This window comes from Aotus nancymaae, unplaced genomic scaffold (genome assembly GCF_030222135.1).
Source record: "Aotus nancymaae isolate 86718 unplaced genomic scaffold, 86718_ANA_hifiasm-v0.15.2.pri h1tg000062l, whole genome shotgun sequence".
Lineage (NCBI taxonomy): Eukaryota > Metazoa > Chordata > Mammalia > Primates > Aotidae > Aotus > Aotus nancymaae.
In genome coordinates this window covers 32,507,979-32,525,544 of record NW_026988476.1, presented here as the reverse complement: position 1 = coordinate 32,525,544, position 17,566 = coordinate 32,507,979, and the positions used below count along the sequence as shown (strand labels likewise).

At 38.5% G+C, this 17,566-nt stretch overlaps 1 protein-coding gene across 5 annotated transcripts in view; it reads left to right on the top strand.

Moving 5' to 3' along the window:
• Positions 1 to 17,566, top strand: part of TTBK2 (tau tubulin kinase 2) — a 159,293-nt gene that overhangs the window by 66,045 nt on the left and 75,682 nt on the right. For 3 of the 5 annotated variants that reach the window (XM_012442310.2, XM_064365957.1, XM_012442311.2), the window contains one exon: positions 12,249 to 12,322. The exons of the other annotated variants lie outside the window; for them this stretch is intronic. In XM_012442310.2, coding sequence (XP_012297733.1) covers positions 12,249 to 12,322 — 74 coding nt within the window. The remainder of the gene's footprint in view (positions 1 to 12,248; positions 12,323 to 17,566) is intronic. 5 annotated transcript variants of the gene reach the window in all.

The window sequence follows — 17,566 nt, the reverse complement described above, 5'->3', positions numbered from 1 at the left end:
TTACTTTATCCCTTTATACCCATTGTATTGTAATGTCATTAAAAGCTATTTTATGTTGTGAACTTAGTGTATACATAGCTGGTAATGGCCGGGTGTGGTGGCCACGCCTATAATCCCAGCACTTTGGGAGGCTGAGGCGGGATCACTTGAGGTCAGGAGTTCAAGACCAGTCTGGCCAACATGGTGAAACACTGTATCTACTAATAATACAAAAATTAGCTGGATGTGCTGGCGCACACCTGTAGTCCAGATACTTCGGAGGCTGAACTAGGAGAATTGCTTGAACCCAGGATGTGAATGTTGCAGGGAGCCAAGATTGCGTCACTGTACTGCAGCCTGGGTGACAGAGTAAAACTTCATTTAATAAAAAAAGTTGGTAATATCTTATGTGTGGGGAGATCTATAGTAGTGTTTGAGTGCTAATGCTATGGTAGAACAGTGCTACTGAATGTTAGGCTCATTCATACTTTATCTTGTTTTAATATAATTCATAGATAACTAATATCCAGTTCATGCATAAAGCCTCCTTCCATTTCACTAATAAACCTTTTTAAGAGTGTAAATGGTCACAATAAGAAACTTAAAAATCAGCACAACAGAATAAAGTGAGAAGTAAGTTTCCTTTAAGCCCCTCACTTTCTTCTCCACGGTTAACCACCTGTTACCAATTTCCTGTGTATTTTCTGGAAATGTTCTATGCATATTATAATCAGCTCTATATAATCAGTGCATAGATATGTATACACACACACATATAAAATCATATGTCTAACATAATATATATAATCTATATAAAATCTCCCTTATCCCCCTTCCCCAACAACATATGGAATCAAACTGTATGTGCTGTTCTACAACTCAATGTGTCCCTTCAATTCAGTCACTAAGGTTCATTTTCTATTCACCTTAATGTTTTGCAGCAAGAGTGATCCTTCAGACATACCAAACAGTTATTTCACTCCCCAGCCTTTGCTAAAAACTGTTCATAGTCTTCTTTTTCTCATGTGAAGTCCACACACCTTAACATGGCATACAAAACATGGAACTGACCCTTGCCTGCCTCTTCTGCTTCTTCTATAGAAAATGTTGAGCTTATACCCAGAGTGCTGGTCATCCTGAAGTGTTTTCAGTTTCTTAAGGCTTACAGGCTCTCACCTGCAGACTGCTTCCTTTTCCTCACACTTTGGATAATACCTGCTTTTTTTTTTTTCTTCTTTTAAAAAACATATAGTAGTCCTAATATTTATAAAAATCCACAGATAAAACAAGATTCAAAGACATGAAGCAAAGTACAATTAAGAACTTCACTTTTTTTTGCATACATATAATGTCCAAAGGTATATATGCTTTTAAAAAATGTGATTCTGCTAACTTGCTTTTTCCCTCTGCCTCAATAAGGTTATTACAGGATTTATTTTTAATTTTTAAAAATCAACATCATACAAGTAGTTTAAAATAATCAGTTCTACAAAGTTTGTTACCAAAAACTTATCTGGTTCCAGATAAGATGGAGTAAGCACACTTCATGTCTCTCCTACTTGAATGCAGCTAAAAACCTGGGCAAAATTCTTAAAGTGGCTATTTGAGGATTCTGAAAAGTAAATTGTAGGGACAGACTGGTGAAGAAGACCAGAATTGAAAGTACCATTGAACCAGCAGTGAGTTTACCATTTTTTTCTTCCAGTATGCCCCAGCCTGAATTTAATGTATCCTGGAACTTGGAAGTGAGCATTGACATGGACAGAAAATGCATTGAAAGAAGTCTTGTAGTTCTGACTCAAGGAGGAGGAAAGGGGTCTCCTAATGCCCAGAGAAAGCATGGAAATCCTACATCTTTCTCTCTTTTTTTCTTTTCTTTATTCTCTTATACCCAGGCCTCAAAACAGTTCTTGATAGTGGCTGCAGTGGCCTTAATGGGGGCAGGCAAGAGCCTAAAATAGAGAGAGAGAATTCTTCCTTTCAGATTGGAGGAGCTGTGGTCTGAAAAGAGTTGGGCAAATCCTCACTGCTTTTTTTCTCCCTCTGCTGTTCTGTTGCTTGCCCCTGCCTGATGTGAGCACAGTCATGGAAAGTACTCTGCAGAGTGGTGTTAATAAAACCCCAGAGTTCTGCTGGAAGACTGGAAAAGGGGAGCACCAGTGAAATGAAAGATTGTAGAAGAGGGAGGAACTTGGGAAACTGACCACCTAAAATTGCTTATGGACTCTTAAGCTGACCTCCAAGCTGGGCATGCATAGGTCTGATCCTAAACAGCATATATGGACTTTGAGAATTGAATTATGGAGTAGACCACTGCTCCATACTGGAAATTATGTGGGGTTACTTATGGAACACATTAAATATAACTGTAAAGGTTTTGCAAACTGAACTGTCATTAGAAATACAACCTACAGAAGGCTGGTCAGAACTTGAAGCATGAACTCAATTGGTCCAATTACTGGCTAAAGCGAAAATACCAATATTCATGGTGGGACTTGAATAAGACCTAGAGTCTCATGATATAATATTCAAAATGTCCAGAATACAACCTAGAATCACTCAGCTTAAAAAGAATCAGACACATCTGAACTCCCATAGAAAAAGACAGAATATAGATGCCAAGGCCAGGATCATACAGATGTTAAAATTATATCAAAGAGACTTTAAATCAGATTAAGACTTTGCTCCAAGAATGAGCAGGAAGACAGACAGGCTTAGCAAGGGAATAGAAGATATTAAGAACAATGAAATGGAACATTTAGACCCAAGATGTACAATAACAGACATAAAAAACTCACTGAATGTGTTCAATAGCAGAATGGACATGATAGATGAAAGAGTCACTGAACTTGAAAACAGATCAATAGAAATGATCTAATCTGAACAACAAAGGAAAAACATATAAAAGAATAAATAGAGCCTCAGTGACCTATGAGTAATACCAAAACATCTAAGGTTTGTGTCATCGGCAACCCAGAATAAGAAGAGACTGAGTTTGATACAGCAAAGATATATAAAGAAATAATGACATACAGACTTAAAAGGAGGAAATAAAACTGTTCCTGTTTGTGGATGACATGATTTGTCAATATAGAAAATCCCAAGAATCTATAAAAACTTCCTAAAATAAATGAGTTTAGCAAGTGATACAAGATCAGGCCACAAAAAGCAACCATATTTCTGTGTACTAGGAATGAACAATTGAGAACTGAATTTTTAAAAATTTCAATAGCTCTGAAAAAATGAAATATGTAGGGTATAAATGTAACAAAGCATATGCAGGATTTTTATGCTGAAAACCATAAAACCCTGATTAAAGAAATAAAAGAAGATTTAAACAAATGGAGAGGCATACCATATTCATGAATTGGAAGGTTCACTGTAGTAAAGATGTTAATTCTCCCCAAATTGATTTATAGATTTAATGAAATAATAATAAAAATCCCAGTAGTACTTTTTGTAGTTATAGAGAAGCTGATTCTGAAGTTAATATTGAAAGGCAAAGGACCTAGAGTAGCCAAAACAATGTTGGAAAAGAAGAATAATGTTGGAAAAAAATTAAACTACATAGGGAATAGACTTTAAGTGTTCTTCTCATTAGAAATGTTGTGTTTGTGAGGCATGCTGTTAGTTAAGCCATTCTACAGTGTATACATGTCTTCAAAGCATCATGTTTATACAATAAAGATATATAATTTCAGTCAATTAAAAAATGCATAGTGAGATCACCATCTCTACAAATTAAGAAAAAAAAAAAGGCTCAACATGGTGGTACATGCCTGTAGTCCTCTGCTGCTTGGGAGGCTGAAATGGGAGGATTGCCAGAATCCAGGAGTTTGAGTGCACTATGATTGTGCCACAGTACTACAACCTAGGTGACAGAGTGAGATCCTGTCTAAAAATATAAAATATAAGCAAAAAAAGAAAAATCAAACTATATGATTTTAAAACTTAGTACAGAACTAGGATAATCAAGACAGTGGTATTGGCAAAGGCATAGACATATAGATCAAGTGAAATAAAATAGTTTTTGGGCATAGGCTAACCCACACAAAGAAGGCCAATAATAATCTACAAAGTTGACAAAGGCAATTCAGTGGAAAATGAATAGTCTTGGTGTTGGAACTATTGGGCATCCTTATACAAAAATAATAAACCTCTGCCTAAACCACACACATACAAAAATTTACTTAAGGTGTATCACTCATCTGAACGTGAGATTAAAAGCTGTAAAACTTTTAGAAGAAAACATGGAGAAGATCTTTGTAACTTGAGTTTAGGCAAGAAGCTTGTCAGATGACAACAAAATCATGATTCATAAAATAAAAAAATTGATAATTTGAATTTCATTAGGTTAAAAACTTTCCTTGCAAAAGACATTATGAAGAAAATGAAAGACAAGTTACAGGGTGGAAGAAAAATATTTGCAAATTGCCTGTAAAGGACTTACTTTCAGAATACATAAAGCACTCCGAAAACTCAACAATAAGAAAACAGCTTAATTAAAAATAAATAATAAGCTTTTATAGGTACTTAAAAGAAGAAATAGAGTATTAAATGAGTTCATGAGAAGATGTTTAACATAACTAAACATTAGGAGAATGCACAGTGAGATACCACTGCACACCATTAGAATGGCTTAAACTATGCTTCTGACTCACTGGCTGCTAATTGGGGCTCCCTTGATCCCCGCCACTTTGGGTTTGATTAGTGTGCTAGAATGGCTCACAGAACTCAGGGAAACGTTTACCAGTTTATTAAAAAGCATATTGCAAAGGATACAGATGAACAGCTGGATGAAGAGATGAATAAGGGTAAGATATTGGGGAGTGGGGAGCTTCTGTGCCCTCTCTGGGTAGGCCACCCTCCCAGCGCTTCCACTTATTCAGCAAACCAGAAGCTCACAAATCTCATTGTTCAAGAGTCTTTATAGAGGTTAATCTCTACCCCTTCCACTCACCTTTCCTTGAAGTTGATGGATGAGATTGAAAGTTCCAACCCTCTCTTCTAAGCACTTAGTCTTTCTGGTGACTAGTCCCATCTGATTATACAGGGGCTTCCCACAGTTATGTAACTAACATAAACTCAGGTGTTATCAAAAGAGTCATAAATAACAAAAGGTATTTCTATTACTCAGAAAATTCTACAGATTTTAGAAACTAGGTAACAAGTAGGAGGGACAGAGACTAAATTTATTTCATACTATAGTTGGCTGTTCCTGTCAGTGAGTTCCACATCCATGCATTCCACATCTGTGGATGCAGTCAACCACAGATTGAAAATATTAGGAAAATGGCCTGGCATAGTGACTTACGCCTGTAATCTCAGCTTGGGAGGCTGAGGTGGGTGGATTATTTGAGGTCAGGAGTTCGAGACCAGCCTGCCCGCATAGTGAAACCCTGTCTCTACTAAAAATACAAAGCCAGGCATGGTGGTACATGCCTGTAATCCCAGCTTCTTGGGAGGCTGAGGCACGAGAATTTTTTGAACCCGGGAGGCAGAGGTTGCATGAGATGAGATTGCACCACTGCACTCTAGCCTGGGTGACAGAACAAGACTTTGTCTCAAAAAAAAAAAGAAAAAGAAAAAGAAAAAAAATATTGCATCTGTACTAAACATGTATAGACTTTTTTTTCTATTTTTTTTACTAAACAATCAATATGGCAACTATTTACAGAGCATTTACATTGTATTAGGTATCATAAGTAATCTGGAGATTATTTAAAATATGGTAATGCATCACACAACAGCATTTTGTTCAGTGACAGTGGTCCCATGAGATTATAATACTGTGTTTTTAGTGTACAGTATATAAATACTTACCATTGTGTTATAACTGTCTACAGTATGCAGTACAGTGACATGTCATACAGGTTTATAGCCTAGGAACAATAGGCTATACCATATAGCCTAGGCATGTAGTAGGCTATACCATCTAGGTTTTTGTAAGCACACCCTATGATGTTCGCACAGTGACTGAATCACCTAAGGATGCATTTCTCAGAACATGTTCCTATTGTTAAGTGAAGCCTGACTGTATATGGGAGGGTGTGCATAGATTATGTGGAAATAGTACCCATTTTTTTTCTCTTTTTTTTTTTCGAGACGCAGTCTCCCTCTGTTGCCCAGACTGGAGTGCAATGGCGCGATCTCAGCTCACTGCAACCTCCGCCTCCTGGGTTCAAGTGATTCTTTTGCCTCAGCCTCCCAGGTAGCTGGAATTACAGGCACCTGCCACCACATCCAACTAATTTTTGTATTTGTAGTAGAGACAGGGTTTCACAGGGTTGGCCAGGCTGGTCTCGAACTCCTGACCTTAGGTGATCCACCCACCTCAGCCTCTCAAAGTGCTGGGATTACAGGCTTGAGCCACTGCGCCCGCCAAGTACCCCTTTTTATATCAAAGATTTGAGCATTGGTCGACTTTGGTATCCAAGGAAGGTCTTGGAACTAGTCCCCTATGGATACCAAGGGACAATTGTATACCACAGTGGCATATAAAGTTTTAGCCCATTTTTCTTGTCTCCTCATACTCCCCACCTCAGCCCACCTTCACTCTTATCAAGCCATCTAGCCTGTTAACTCTATTAATTATCTATCACATGTACTTAAATCCTTTATGATTTTGTGGGTGACCCTTCTTTTAGAATACTCTTCTCATAAATATGTAAAATCTAGTGATTTAATGTGCATGTGAAGTCTCATAAGCCCAATTTTTGAATCTTCTTTATATCCATAGCAGTTTATAATATAGAACTCATACTGTATTACATTTTTTTGTTTACATATCTTGGCTGTGAACTCTTTGAGGACATGGATCTTACTTAATTTATCTTGTATTTCTAGAGCCTAGTTTAGTACTTGGCATATAATAGGTCGTCCTTTTTTCGTTCTGTCACAGTCTTTTTTTCCCATTTAAATAATTATTGACAAGGTGTTACTGGAGTTTAAAATCTTTCTGTCATTTCCAGGCATACTGGTTAAGAGCAAAGGCTCTGGAATTAAACTGCTTCATCATGTTGTGGTTGTAATTTTGGACAAAGTAACCTCCCTAAGCCTCTATTTCTGTATTTGAAAAATGGAGAATATAATAATACTTGTATTATTGGCAGGATTAAATGCATGTAGCATGCTTAATATAGAGCCTGGCATAAGATGCTTGCATATTGTATGTGCATATTATGCTTGCTTATTTATTTAGTTAGTTATTTTGAGAGAGGGTCTCACTCTGTCACCCAGGCTGAAGTCAGTGGCATGATCACTGCTCACTGCAGGCTTGATCTCCCAGGCTCCCAGCCGAGCCTTCCACCACAGCTTCCTGAATAGTTGGAACTATAGGCATGTGTCTCCACACCTGGCTAATTTTTGTGTTTTTTGTAGGGATGGGGCTTTGCCAAGTTGTCCAGGATGGTAACTTCTGGACTCAAGCAATCCTCCACCTCAGCCTTCCAAAGTGTTGGGATTATAGGCATGAGCCACTGCGCCTGGCCCATATTATGCACATTTTATTAGCTATTGTTACTTCTATTCATTTATTTATACATATTGATTGAGCATTTAATCACAAAACCCAGTCTTTACTGGGTATTTTGCCAGGTGCTGTTACAGCCTAGCAGGTTCTTCTTGCCTGCTGCACAGAAAAAGCATATCCCTACACATAGGCCAAGCTGTGAGATGGTTGTTGCAGCAGAGAGTTTAATAATCGCAGTGTGCCTCAGTCAGGATGATGTGTGATATTTCTCAAATCTTCCTCCCCAAGAATTTGGCGAGTAGGGTTTTTAAGGATAGTTTGGTGGTCAGGGGCATAGGGAATGGGCACTGCTGATTTGTTGAGTTGGGGATGAAATCACAGAAATATTTAAACTGTCTTCATGTGCTGAGTCATTTCCTGGGTGAAGGACACCTGGGTGGTGTCAGTTGGTCCCCTGCAAAGTCTGAAAAATATCTCAAACACCAGTCTTAGGTTTCACAATAGCAATGTTATCAGTAGGGGCAATTGAGAAGTTGCAAATCTTATAACCACCAGCTGGTGACTCCTCAGTAGTAGGCAGTTACAAAAAGGCAAGTTAGGAAACAATGACTAGTTATTATTAACTATACCTAAACCTTAACAGAATTCAGATCCCTACCATAATTCTGTTTGTGGTCTTTCATTAGTTTTACAATGGCAGTTTCTGTCCCCAAACAAAGAGTTAGTTTTGAGAAAGGGCTACTATCATCCTTGCTTTAAAATTGGAACTGTAAACTAAGTTCCTCCCATAGTCAGTTTGGCCTGTGTGTCGGGATGAGCAAAAGCAGTTAGCTTGTGAGGTTAAAAGCAAGATGGAGTCAGCTATGTTAGATGTCTCTCACTGTTACAGTTTTTGCAAAAGTGTTTTCAGTACCAGAACAAGATAGATAAGGTCCCTGTACTCATGGAGTGAAACTTCACTGTGTAGTTATTATAAAAGTTTTAACACTTGCTATAAGTGGTAGTGAAGAATTACTGTTCCAATTTAATTGAAGTTCCTTCCTGCTTCCAAAAATTTGTATATTTTTATTGAACTAACTTTATTTAGTAATTTCATTATTTGCATATATGTGTAAAATGGAAGAGCAGCAACACACTATGCCATGAAGTATGAGATAAGAACTCATAAAAGCAATGAAGATGTACTTATGAATCCTAGAATATTTGCTGCTGGCTTTATTCAGTAAATGGATCTACAATTTATTTAATTTCTACATTTTCTTCTTTTTAAAAGTAAAGTGGTTTTAGTATGAAGATAAATTGTGTTTTGGTATAACTGGAATTCAATTTTAAAAGAAGCACTCCAACAGGAGTTGGATTTAATATGGTCTGTTCCACAATGGGTAGGTCAGTGCAAACTTGCCTCAAGTCCAAGGAAGCTGAGAGGCCAAAGACAGTGGCTGAAATATCCAGTTCCTCAGAAAGAAATATTTAAAAGGGTCTTAGAAGCAGCAGCCATGTCTATGGCTCAGGCAGTAGCAAGACAAGATGGTGGATTCCCACACTATTGTCACCTATACCCAGGGCTTAAATACCATATATATCCCCTTGAGGTATACATGCTTCAAGGCGGATGTGTAGGGCAGGATTTGTGGTAAGTATGTGCTCTTACACAAGGAACAGTAGATAAACTGGACCTCTTAGAGGCTTTCCTGGAACTGGGGTTAATTGGAAGTCAACAAGGCAGATTAGTATCCAAGATGGAGTTGTTTTAGCCTCCACATGGTGTTTTACTTTTAGATAATTAAAATGTCTTACTAGAGATACTGTATTTAAATGTTACATGATAGAAAAGGAGAGTCTTAGGGAATGAGTAATACAAGGAAAACACTATGTAACTTATTTTTTGTTTCTTTGAAGCCGAGAACAAGAGTAAGTTGCTAATTGACCATCATTTTATCCTTTCATTCTTATGACAATTTAATAGATCACAATTTTGCAAATATATTTAAAATATTTTAAGTGGTCAACATGTACTGTGTACACTGCGCCTGGCCAAGAACATTTTTTTAAAATTGTGTTCTCCATTGTACCCATTCTTGCTAGCTTATAACCCCCTTTTTTAAACGAAAACATAGAGAATGAAAGAGCAATGTTGTAACTGATAGATAACACAGGTGTGAAAAAATGAGTCTTTTTTTTTTTTTTTTTTTTTAAAGGGAAGGGGTTTTGCTATGTTGCCCAGGCTGGTCTCAAACTCCTGGCCTCACGCAGTCCTCCCACCTTAGCTTCCCAAGTAGCTGGGATTATAGGTGAAGCCACTGCACCTGGCTTTGCTGAGTTTTAGTCATATTTATATTTGAAGTCAGTTAGGAGGCAAATTTTTTTCTGAGTGTTTGATCAGTCTACCAAATCTTCATCTTCAAGCTTTGGCCTGTTACTCTTCCTTACTTTCAAGCAAGCTCCCTTAAAGGCTGTCTGCCCTCATATTTCATATTCCATTTACTCTTTAACCTATTATAAACTGGCTTCTGCCCCTTGACTCACTAATGACTTCCTGTTTGTATTAGTACTTCTCAGCCTTTCTGTAAACTTATCACTGTCCACTTCCGTCTTCATGAAATGTTCTTCTCCCTTGGTTTCTGTGTTACCCCTCTCTCAGTTTCCTCCTATCTTTCAGGCTATTACTGTTTCCTTGAGGGACTTTAGTTTTTGCTCATGCTTTGAATGTTGGATTTTCTAGGGTGGGCATGTTGGATCACGCCTATAAACCCAGCACTTTGGGAGGTTGAGGTGGGAGGATTGCTTGAGCCCAGAGTTTGACACCAGCCATGGTAAGATAGTGAGACCCTGTCTTAAAAATAATAATAATGTTACATTTTCCAAATTATGTGCTTAAGTTTCTTCTTATATTTTATTCTTTCACTTGTCAATCTTCCATCTATTGTCCATGAACTAATGGTTCCTCACTAATGCATCTGGAGCTCTGCCTTTTGGTCTCAGCACCAGGCCTGAACTTACAATGTCTACTGAATTCAATTGATTGTCCTCAAAGTCAGCATTTTAATATCCCTTAAAATCTATACAACATACTGTATTCTCTTACTTTGTTACAACTTTTCTTTTAATTTTACCAATTCTAATAAAACACTCCATCTTTAATATCGGTCGGATTTATCTTATCTTTCTCTAATCCCCTTATTCTTTCTCCTGGCTATTGTAACTATCCCCAGAGTGAGCTTCTCCACTAGACTCCCCTTTGTAGTCTGCTCTCCTCATTGCCACCACAGTGTTTAGTATGTTATTCTTTATCTTAAAATCTTTTTGTTACTTCTCATTACCCTGTAATAGTTTTCAAATATCTATCTGTGCCCTACCTGCTTTAGGATCATTTAAAGAACCTTTTGTTTTTCTTTTTTTTTTCGGTGGGGGATGGAGTCTTGCTCTGTTGCCCAGGCTAGGGTGCAATGGTGTGATCTTGGCTCACTGCAACCTCAGCCTCCCAGATTCAAGTGATTCTCCTGCCTCAGCCTCCCGAGTAGCTGGGATTATAGGCACCAGCCACCATGCCCAGTTAATTTTTATATTTTTAGTAGAAACTGTGTTTCACCGTCTTGGCCAGTCTGGTCTCAAACTCCTGACCTCTTGATACGCCCACCTCAGCCTCCCAAAGTGCTGGGATTACAGGCATGAGGCACTGCACCCATAGGCCAAGAACTTTTGAGGCCAGGTACAGTGGCTTATGCCTGTAATCTCAGCACTTTGGGAAGTTGAGGTGGGCAGATCACTTGAGCCTCCGAGTTTGAGACCAGCCTGGGCAACATGGTAAAACCCCGTCTCTACAAAAAATACGAAATTCAGCCAGGTGTGGTGGCACACACCTGTAGTCCCAGCTACTCAGGGGGTTGAGGTGGGAGAATCAGTTGAGCCCTCCAGGAGGCAGAGGTTGCAGTGAGCCAAGATTACGCCACTGCACTTCAGCCTGGGCAACAAAGTGAGACTCTGTCTCGAAAAAAATAAAAAATAACAACCAACTTTTGAAAAGCTCATATTCTGTCTCTTTCTCCACAGATTCTGAATCAATAGAACTTAGGAATCTTTAAAAAGTTTTCCACTGCCTTTGGGTCAGTGGTGTCATAAAACAAAAATAAAGTTTTCCAGATGGTTTTGATAAGTAGCCAGGGCTGAAAAGCACTAACCTCTACATGTGGCTCCGTTCTTTTTGGGGGTCTTTGCATGCTTTTCTTTAATCAGATTTCTGCTGTACCTCTGCTCCCCTCTGTGCCTCAGCCAGCACTATTTTGGGTTTCTCAGCTGGAACTCAGGTTGAAAATCACTGGGCTAATCCACATCAGTGAGGCCCAGAAAGATTGTCTGTCTGGCTGAAGTCATAACAGTGAGTACCATAACATATTTAAAATTCAGCGTCTGTATTCCTAACATAGTTCTTGTTTATTGCTCTCCTGTGGCTTCGTATGTATTATATCTGGGCAGGTTAGTCTGAATTGACCACTTAATCTTTTCCTCCCTAAATAAATTACCATACATTTGTTTCCTCATTCATATATTAACTTGTTTATTGATTTATTCAAATATTCATTTATTTGACCATAAGAAGTAATAGTACAGTGCCTGGGAGGAGAGGAGGTAGGTAGAAAATTTGAATAATATAAGTTTTCTATCCTTAAGATTCTCAAAATGTATTTTAGATTCAATCATAAAATACTATACAGAAAAGCAAATTTTTTTTTAAGAGAAACCATAGTATATTCTTTTCCACTGTTTTTTGTTTTTTTTTTTTGTTTTTTTTTTTATCCAGGGAAAGACCATGTTTGTAGATTTATTGGCTGTGGGAGGAATGATCGATTCAACTATGTGGTCATGCAGTTGCAGGTAGGTTACCTTGAAAACCTATCTTTAAATCCTTTGGTTTTGATCAAAGTAAACAATTATAGTGAATATGAATAAAAGTAACAGCATTCTTACTACCATGCAAGAATGTTTTATACTATGCAGATGGAACTTTATTTAAACAGACTTGATACAGATTTTCGAAAAATGAAATAACTCTCTTTGTCAGCTATTTGAGTTGACTGTATCTTTACTGATTGTAATCTTTGCAGTTTTCGATTCCTGCATGGATGAGGGGATATAATGTGAATCTTGTCCCTTCCACCCTTCATTACCTTAGGGATTCCTGTTTTCCATTTGTATTCTCAAGTATTGTTGTAGTCTGTTTTGTGCTGCTACAGAATACCCGAGACTGAGTAATGCATAAAGAACAGAGATTTATTTCTTACCATTCTGGAGGTTGGCATATCCAAGATCTAAGGACCCACATTTTCAAGGGCCTTCTTGCTATATCATTTCATGGTAGAAGTTGGAAGTGCAAAAAAGTATGCACATGAGTAAAAAAGGTGAAGAAGGAGGCCCAGCTCATCCTTTTTATCGGGAACCTACATCCAAGATAACTACCCCACTTTGACACCAATGACATTAATCCATTAATGAGTTAAGAACCCTCATGACCTAATCACCTCCTAAATGTCCCACCTCATAACACTATTGCATTAAGGATTAAGTTTCCAACACATGAACTTTGGGGAGCACATTCAAACCATAGAAGTGGTGTCTGTTCATTTCCTTTGCTCATTTTTAAATTGCATTGTTTTTTGTTTGTTGATGTGTTTAATTTCCTTATAGACTCTAGATGTTAGACTTTTATTAAGATGCATAGTTTGAAAATATTTTCTCCCATTCTTTAGAATGTGTGTTTACTCTGTTGATAGTTTCTTTGCTGTGAAGAAACTCTTTAGTTTAATTAGGTCTCAATTGTCATTTTTGTTTTTGCTGGAATTGCTTTTGGAGACTTCATCATAAAATTTTGCCAGGGCCTGTGTTCAGAATGGTATTTCCCAAGTTTTCTTCTAGGGTTTTTTTATAGTTTTAAGTCTCACATTTAAGTCTTTAATCTATCTTAAGTTGATTTTTATATATAACAAAAGGAAAGAGTCTAGTTTCAGTCTTCTCCATTTGGCTAGCCAGTTATCCCAGCAGCTTTTATTGAATACAGAGTCCTTTCCCCATTGCTTGTTACTGTTGACTTTGTTGAAGATCAGATGGTTGTAGGTGTGCAGCTTTATTTCTGGGTTCTGTAACCTCTTCCAGTGGTCTCTGTGTCTGCTTTTGTACCAGTGCCTTGCTGTGTTGGTTACTGCAGCCTTGTAGTATAGTTTGAAATTAGACTTCTCAAAAGAAGACATATATGTGGTCAAAAAGCATATGAAAGAATGTTCAATATGACTAATCATTAGAGAAATGCAAATCAAAACCACAGTGAGATACCAGCTCACACCAGTCAGAATGACTGTTATTAAAAAGTAAGAAAATGACAGATGGTGGTGAGATTGTGGTGACAAGGAAACACTTATACACTGCTGGTGGGAATACTAATTAGTTCCACTACTGTGGAAAGCAGTCTGGAAATTTCTCAGAGGACTTAAAACAGAACTACCATTCAACCTAGCAATCCCTTTACAGGGTACATACCCAAAGGAATAAAATCATTCTACCAAAAAGACACATACACTCATGTGTTCATCACAGCACTGTTCACGATAGCAAGCACATGGAATTAACCTTACATGCCCATCAATGATGAACTGGATAAAGAAAATGGTTGGGTGCAGTGGCTCATGCCTGTAATCCTAGCACTTTGGGAGGCCGAGGTGGGCGGATCACGAGGTCAGGAGTTCGAGACCAGCCTGACCAACATGATGAAACCCCATGTCTACTAAAAATACAAAAATTAGCTGGGCGTGGTGGTGTGTACCTGTAATCCTAGCTACGCTAGAGGCTGAGGCATGAGTATTGCTTAAACCCAGGAAGCAGAGGTTGCGGTGAGCCAAGATCATGCCAGTGCACTCCAGCCTGGACAACAAGCAAGATTCTGTCTCAAAAAAAAAAAAAAAAGAAAAAGAAAATGTGGTACATGTATACCACGGAATACTACATAGCTATAAAAATGAACAACATCATATCCTTTGCAGCAACGTGGATGCATCTGGAGGCCATTATCCTAAGAAATTAAGTCAGGAATAGAAAATCGAATACTGCATGTTCTTACTTATAAGTGGGAGCTAAACACAGTACACGTGGACACAAAGAGGGGAACAATAGCCTACATTGGGGGTGGAGCAAAGAAGGAGGATGAAGGTCGAAAAACTATTTATTGAATACTATGCTCACTACCCGTGTAACATAATCATTTGCACACCAAATGCCAGTGACACACAGTTTGCCTGTGTATCAAACCTGCATGTGTACCCACTAACCTACAATAAATATTGAAAAAGAAAAACTATAGGGAGAGAGATCCAAGATGGCTGATCACTAGCAGCTCGGGCTCGTAGTTCCCAGTGAAAGCACAGAGAATGAGAGGATGCCACACTTTCAGACGAATATTTGTGGCTCACGGACCAGGAGATTCCCAGCAGAGGAGCCCCACGTGTCGCCAGGGCGACTCTTGTGGCCGGCGCGGTGGTTTTGCTGGTGCCTTAGCGTGCCAGTTTTTGGTGCAGAGTCTGGAGATTCCCGGGCAGAAAAGCATCATCAATCTTAACACCACTATTTTGGCCGGCGCAGTGGATTGCTCAGATGTCGGCGCTGGGAATCAACAAGTTGGACGTCTGCTCAGAGACCTAGTTAGAAAGTCGGTAATTACAAAGACAACAGACGGATAAATATATAATGAAAGGAAGAAATCAGCGTAAAAAGGCAGAGAATACTCAAAATCAGAATGCCTCTCCCTCCACAGGGGATCACAGTTAGTCATCAGTAACGGAACAAGGCTTAATAGATTATGAGTGTGTTCGAATAACAGAAGCAGGCTTCAAAACGTGGGTGATAAGAAACTTCTGTGAATTAAAAGAACTTGTTCTAACCCAATGCAAAGAAACTAAGAACCTTGAAAAAAGGTTTGACGAAATGTTAACGAGAATGGACAATTTAGAGAGGAATATAAGTGAATTGATGGAGCTGAAAAACACAACACGAGAACTTCGCGAAGCATGCACAAGTTTAAACAGTCGAATTGATCAAGTAGAAGAAAGGATATCAGAAGTCGAGAACCAGCTCAGTGAAATGAAACGAGAAGACAAGATTGGAGAAAAAAGGATGAAAAGGAATGAGTAAAGTCTCCAGGAAATATGGGACTATGTGAAAAGACCTAATTTACGTTTGATAGGTGTACCTGAATGTGATGAAGAGAATGAATCCAAGTTGGAAAATACTCTTCAGGATATCATTCAGGAAAACTTTCCCAACCTGGCGAGGCAGGGTAATATTCAACTCCAGGTAATACAGAGAACACCACAAAGATATTCTTCAAGAAGACCAACCCCAAGGCACATAATTGCCAGATTTATTAGGGTTGAAATGAAGGAGAAAATACTAAGGGCAGCCAGAGAGAAAGGTCAGGTTACCCATAAAGGGAAACCTATCAGACTTACAGCAGATCTCTCAGCAGAAACCCTACAAGCCAGAAAAGAGTGGGGACCAATATTTAACATCCTTAAAGAAAAGAACTTTCAACCCAGAATTTCCTATCCAGCCAAACTAAGCTTTATAATCGAAGGAAAAATTAAATCCTTTGCGAACAAACAAGTACTTAGAGAGTTCACCACCACCAGGCCTGCTTTACAAGAGCTTCTGAAAGAAGCACTATACATATAAAGGAACAACCAATATCAGCCTTTCCAAAAATATATCAAAAAGAAAAGAACATTAACAACGAAAAATTTACACTAACTAATGGGCAAAACAGCCAGCTACCATCAAATGCCAGTATTAAAGTTATATACATTCTAATTGGATAAAAAGCCAAAACCCATTGGTATGCTGCATCCAGACCCATCTCACATGCAACGATACACAAAGACTCAAAACAAAGAGAAGGAGGAAGATTTATCAGCCAATCAGAGAGTAAAAATAAACAAATAAATAAAAAGCAGGAGATGCAATTCTCGCCTCTGATAAAGTAGACTTTAAAGCAACAAAGAGCAAAAGAGGCAAAGAAGGACATTACATAATGGCAAAAGATCAATGTAACAAGAAGAGCTAACGATTTTATAGATCAACGAGACAGAAAATTAACAAGGACATCCAGGACTTGAACTCAGACCCGGAACAAGTAAACTTAATAAACATTTATAGAACTCTCCACTTCAAATACACAAAACATACATTACCACCTCACACCTATTCCAAAAGTGACTACATAATTGGAAGTAAATCACTCCTCAGTGGACCACACATGCACGCACATGCACACATACACGCATGCACACATACACACACGCGCACACGCACGCACACATGCACACACACACATGTGCACACGCGCACGCACACGCACACACACATGCACACACACAAAAATAAATAAATAAATAAATAAAAAAGGAAAAACTATAGCAAGTACCAGTCTTGACTACTTGAAACTTTAAGCAGTAGTTAAGATAGAGGAGAAATGCCATTCTTTTTTCTTTTTTTCATCAGTAACATAACTCTGTTTCCTATTCTTTTTTTTTTTTTTTTTTTTTTTTTAGATGGAGTCTTGTTCTGTCACCCAGGCTGGAGTGTAGTTGTGCAATCTTGGCTCACTGTAACCCCCCCCTCCCAGGTTCAAGTGATTCTCTGCCTCAGCCTCCTGAGTAGCTGGGATTACAGGTGTGCCCCACCATGCCTGGCTAATTTTTGTATTTTTAGTAGAGATGGGGTTTGGTCATGTTGGCCAGGCTGGTCTCAAACTCTTGATCTCAGGCATTCTGCTTGCCTTGGCCTCCCAAAGTGTTGGGACTATAGGCGTGAGCCACTGCAGCCTGTTTCCTGTTCTTTAGATGGCAGTGGAGTTAGGTCGAGAGAGTAGAGGAAAGAAATTCAGAACAGGAATATTGGAATAATGGCTACAGTGGGGAGAAGAGGGAAACCATTTTGTTTTCTCTGACATTACCTCTGCCCCTGAACACACACATAACACACACACACACACACACACACACCCCTGAACTTTAGTCACCCTCAGAGCTTAGAAGCCATATTTCATCTTGATCTTGCTGCCTAGATCTAGAATTCTCA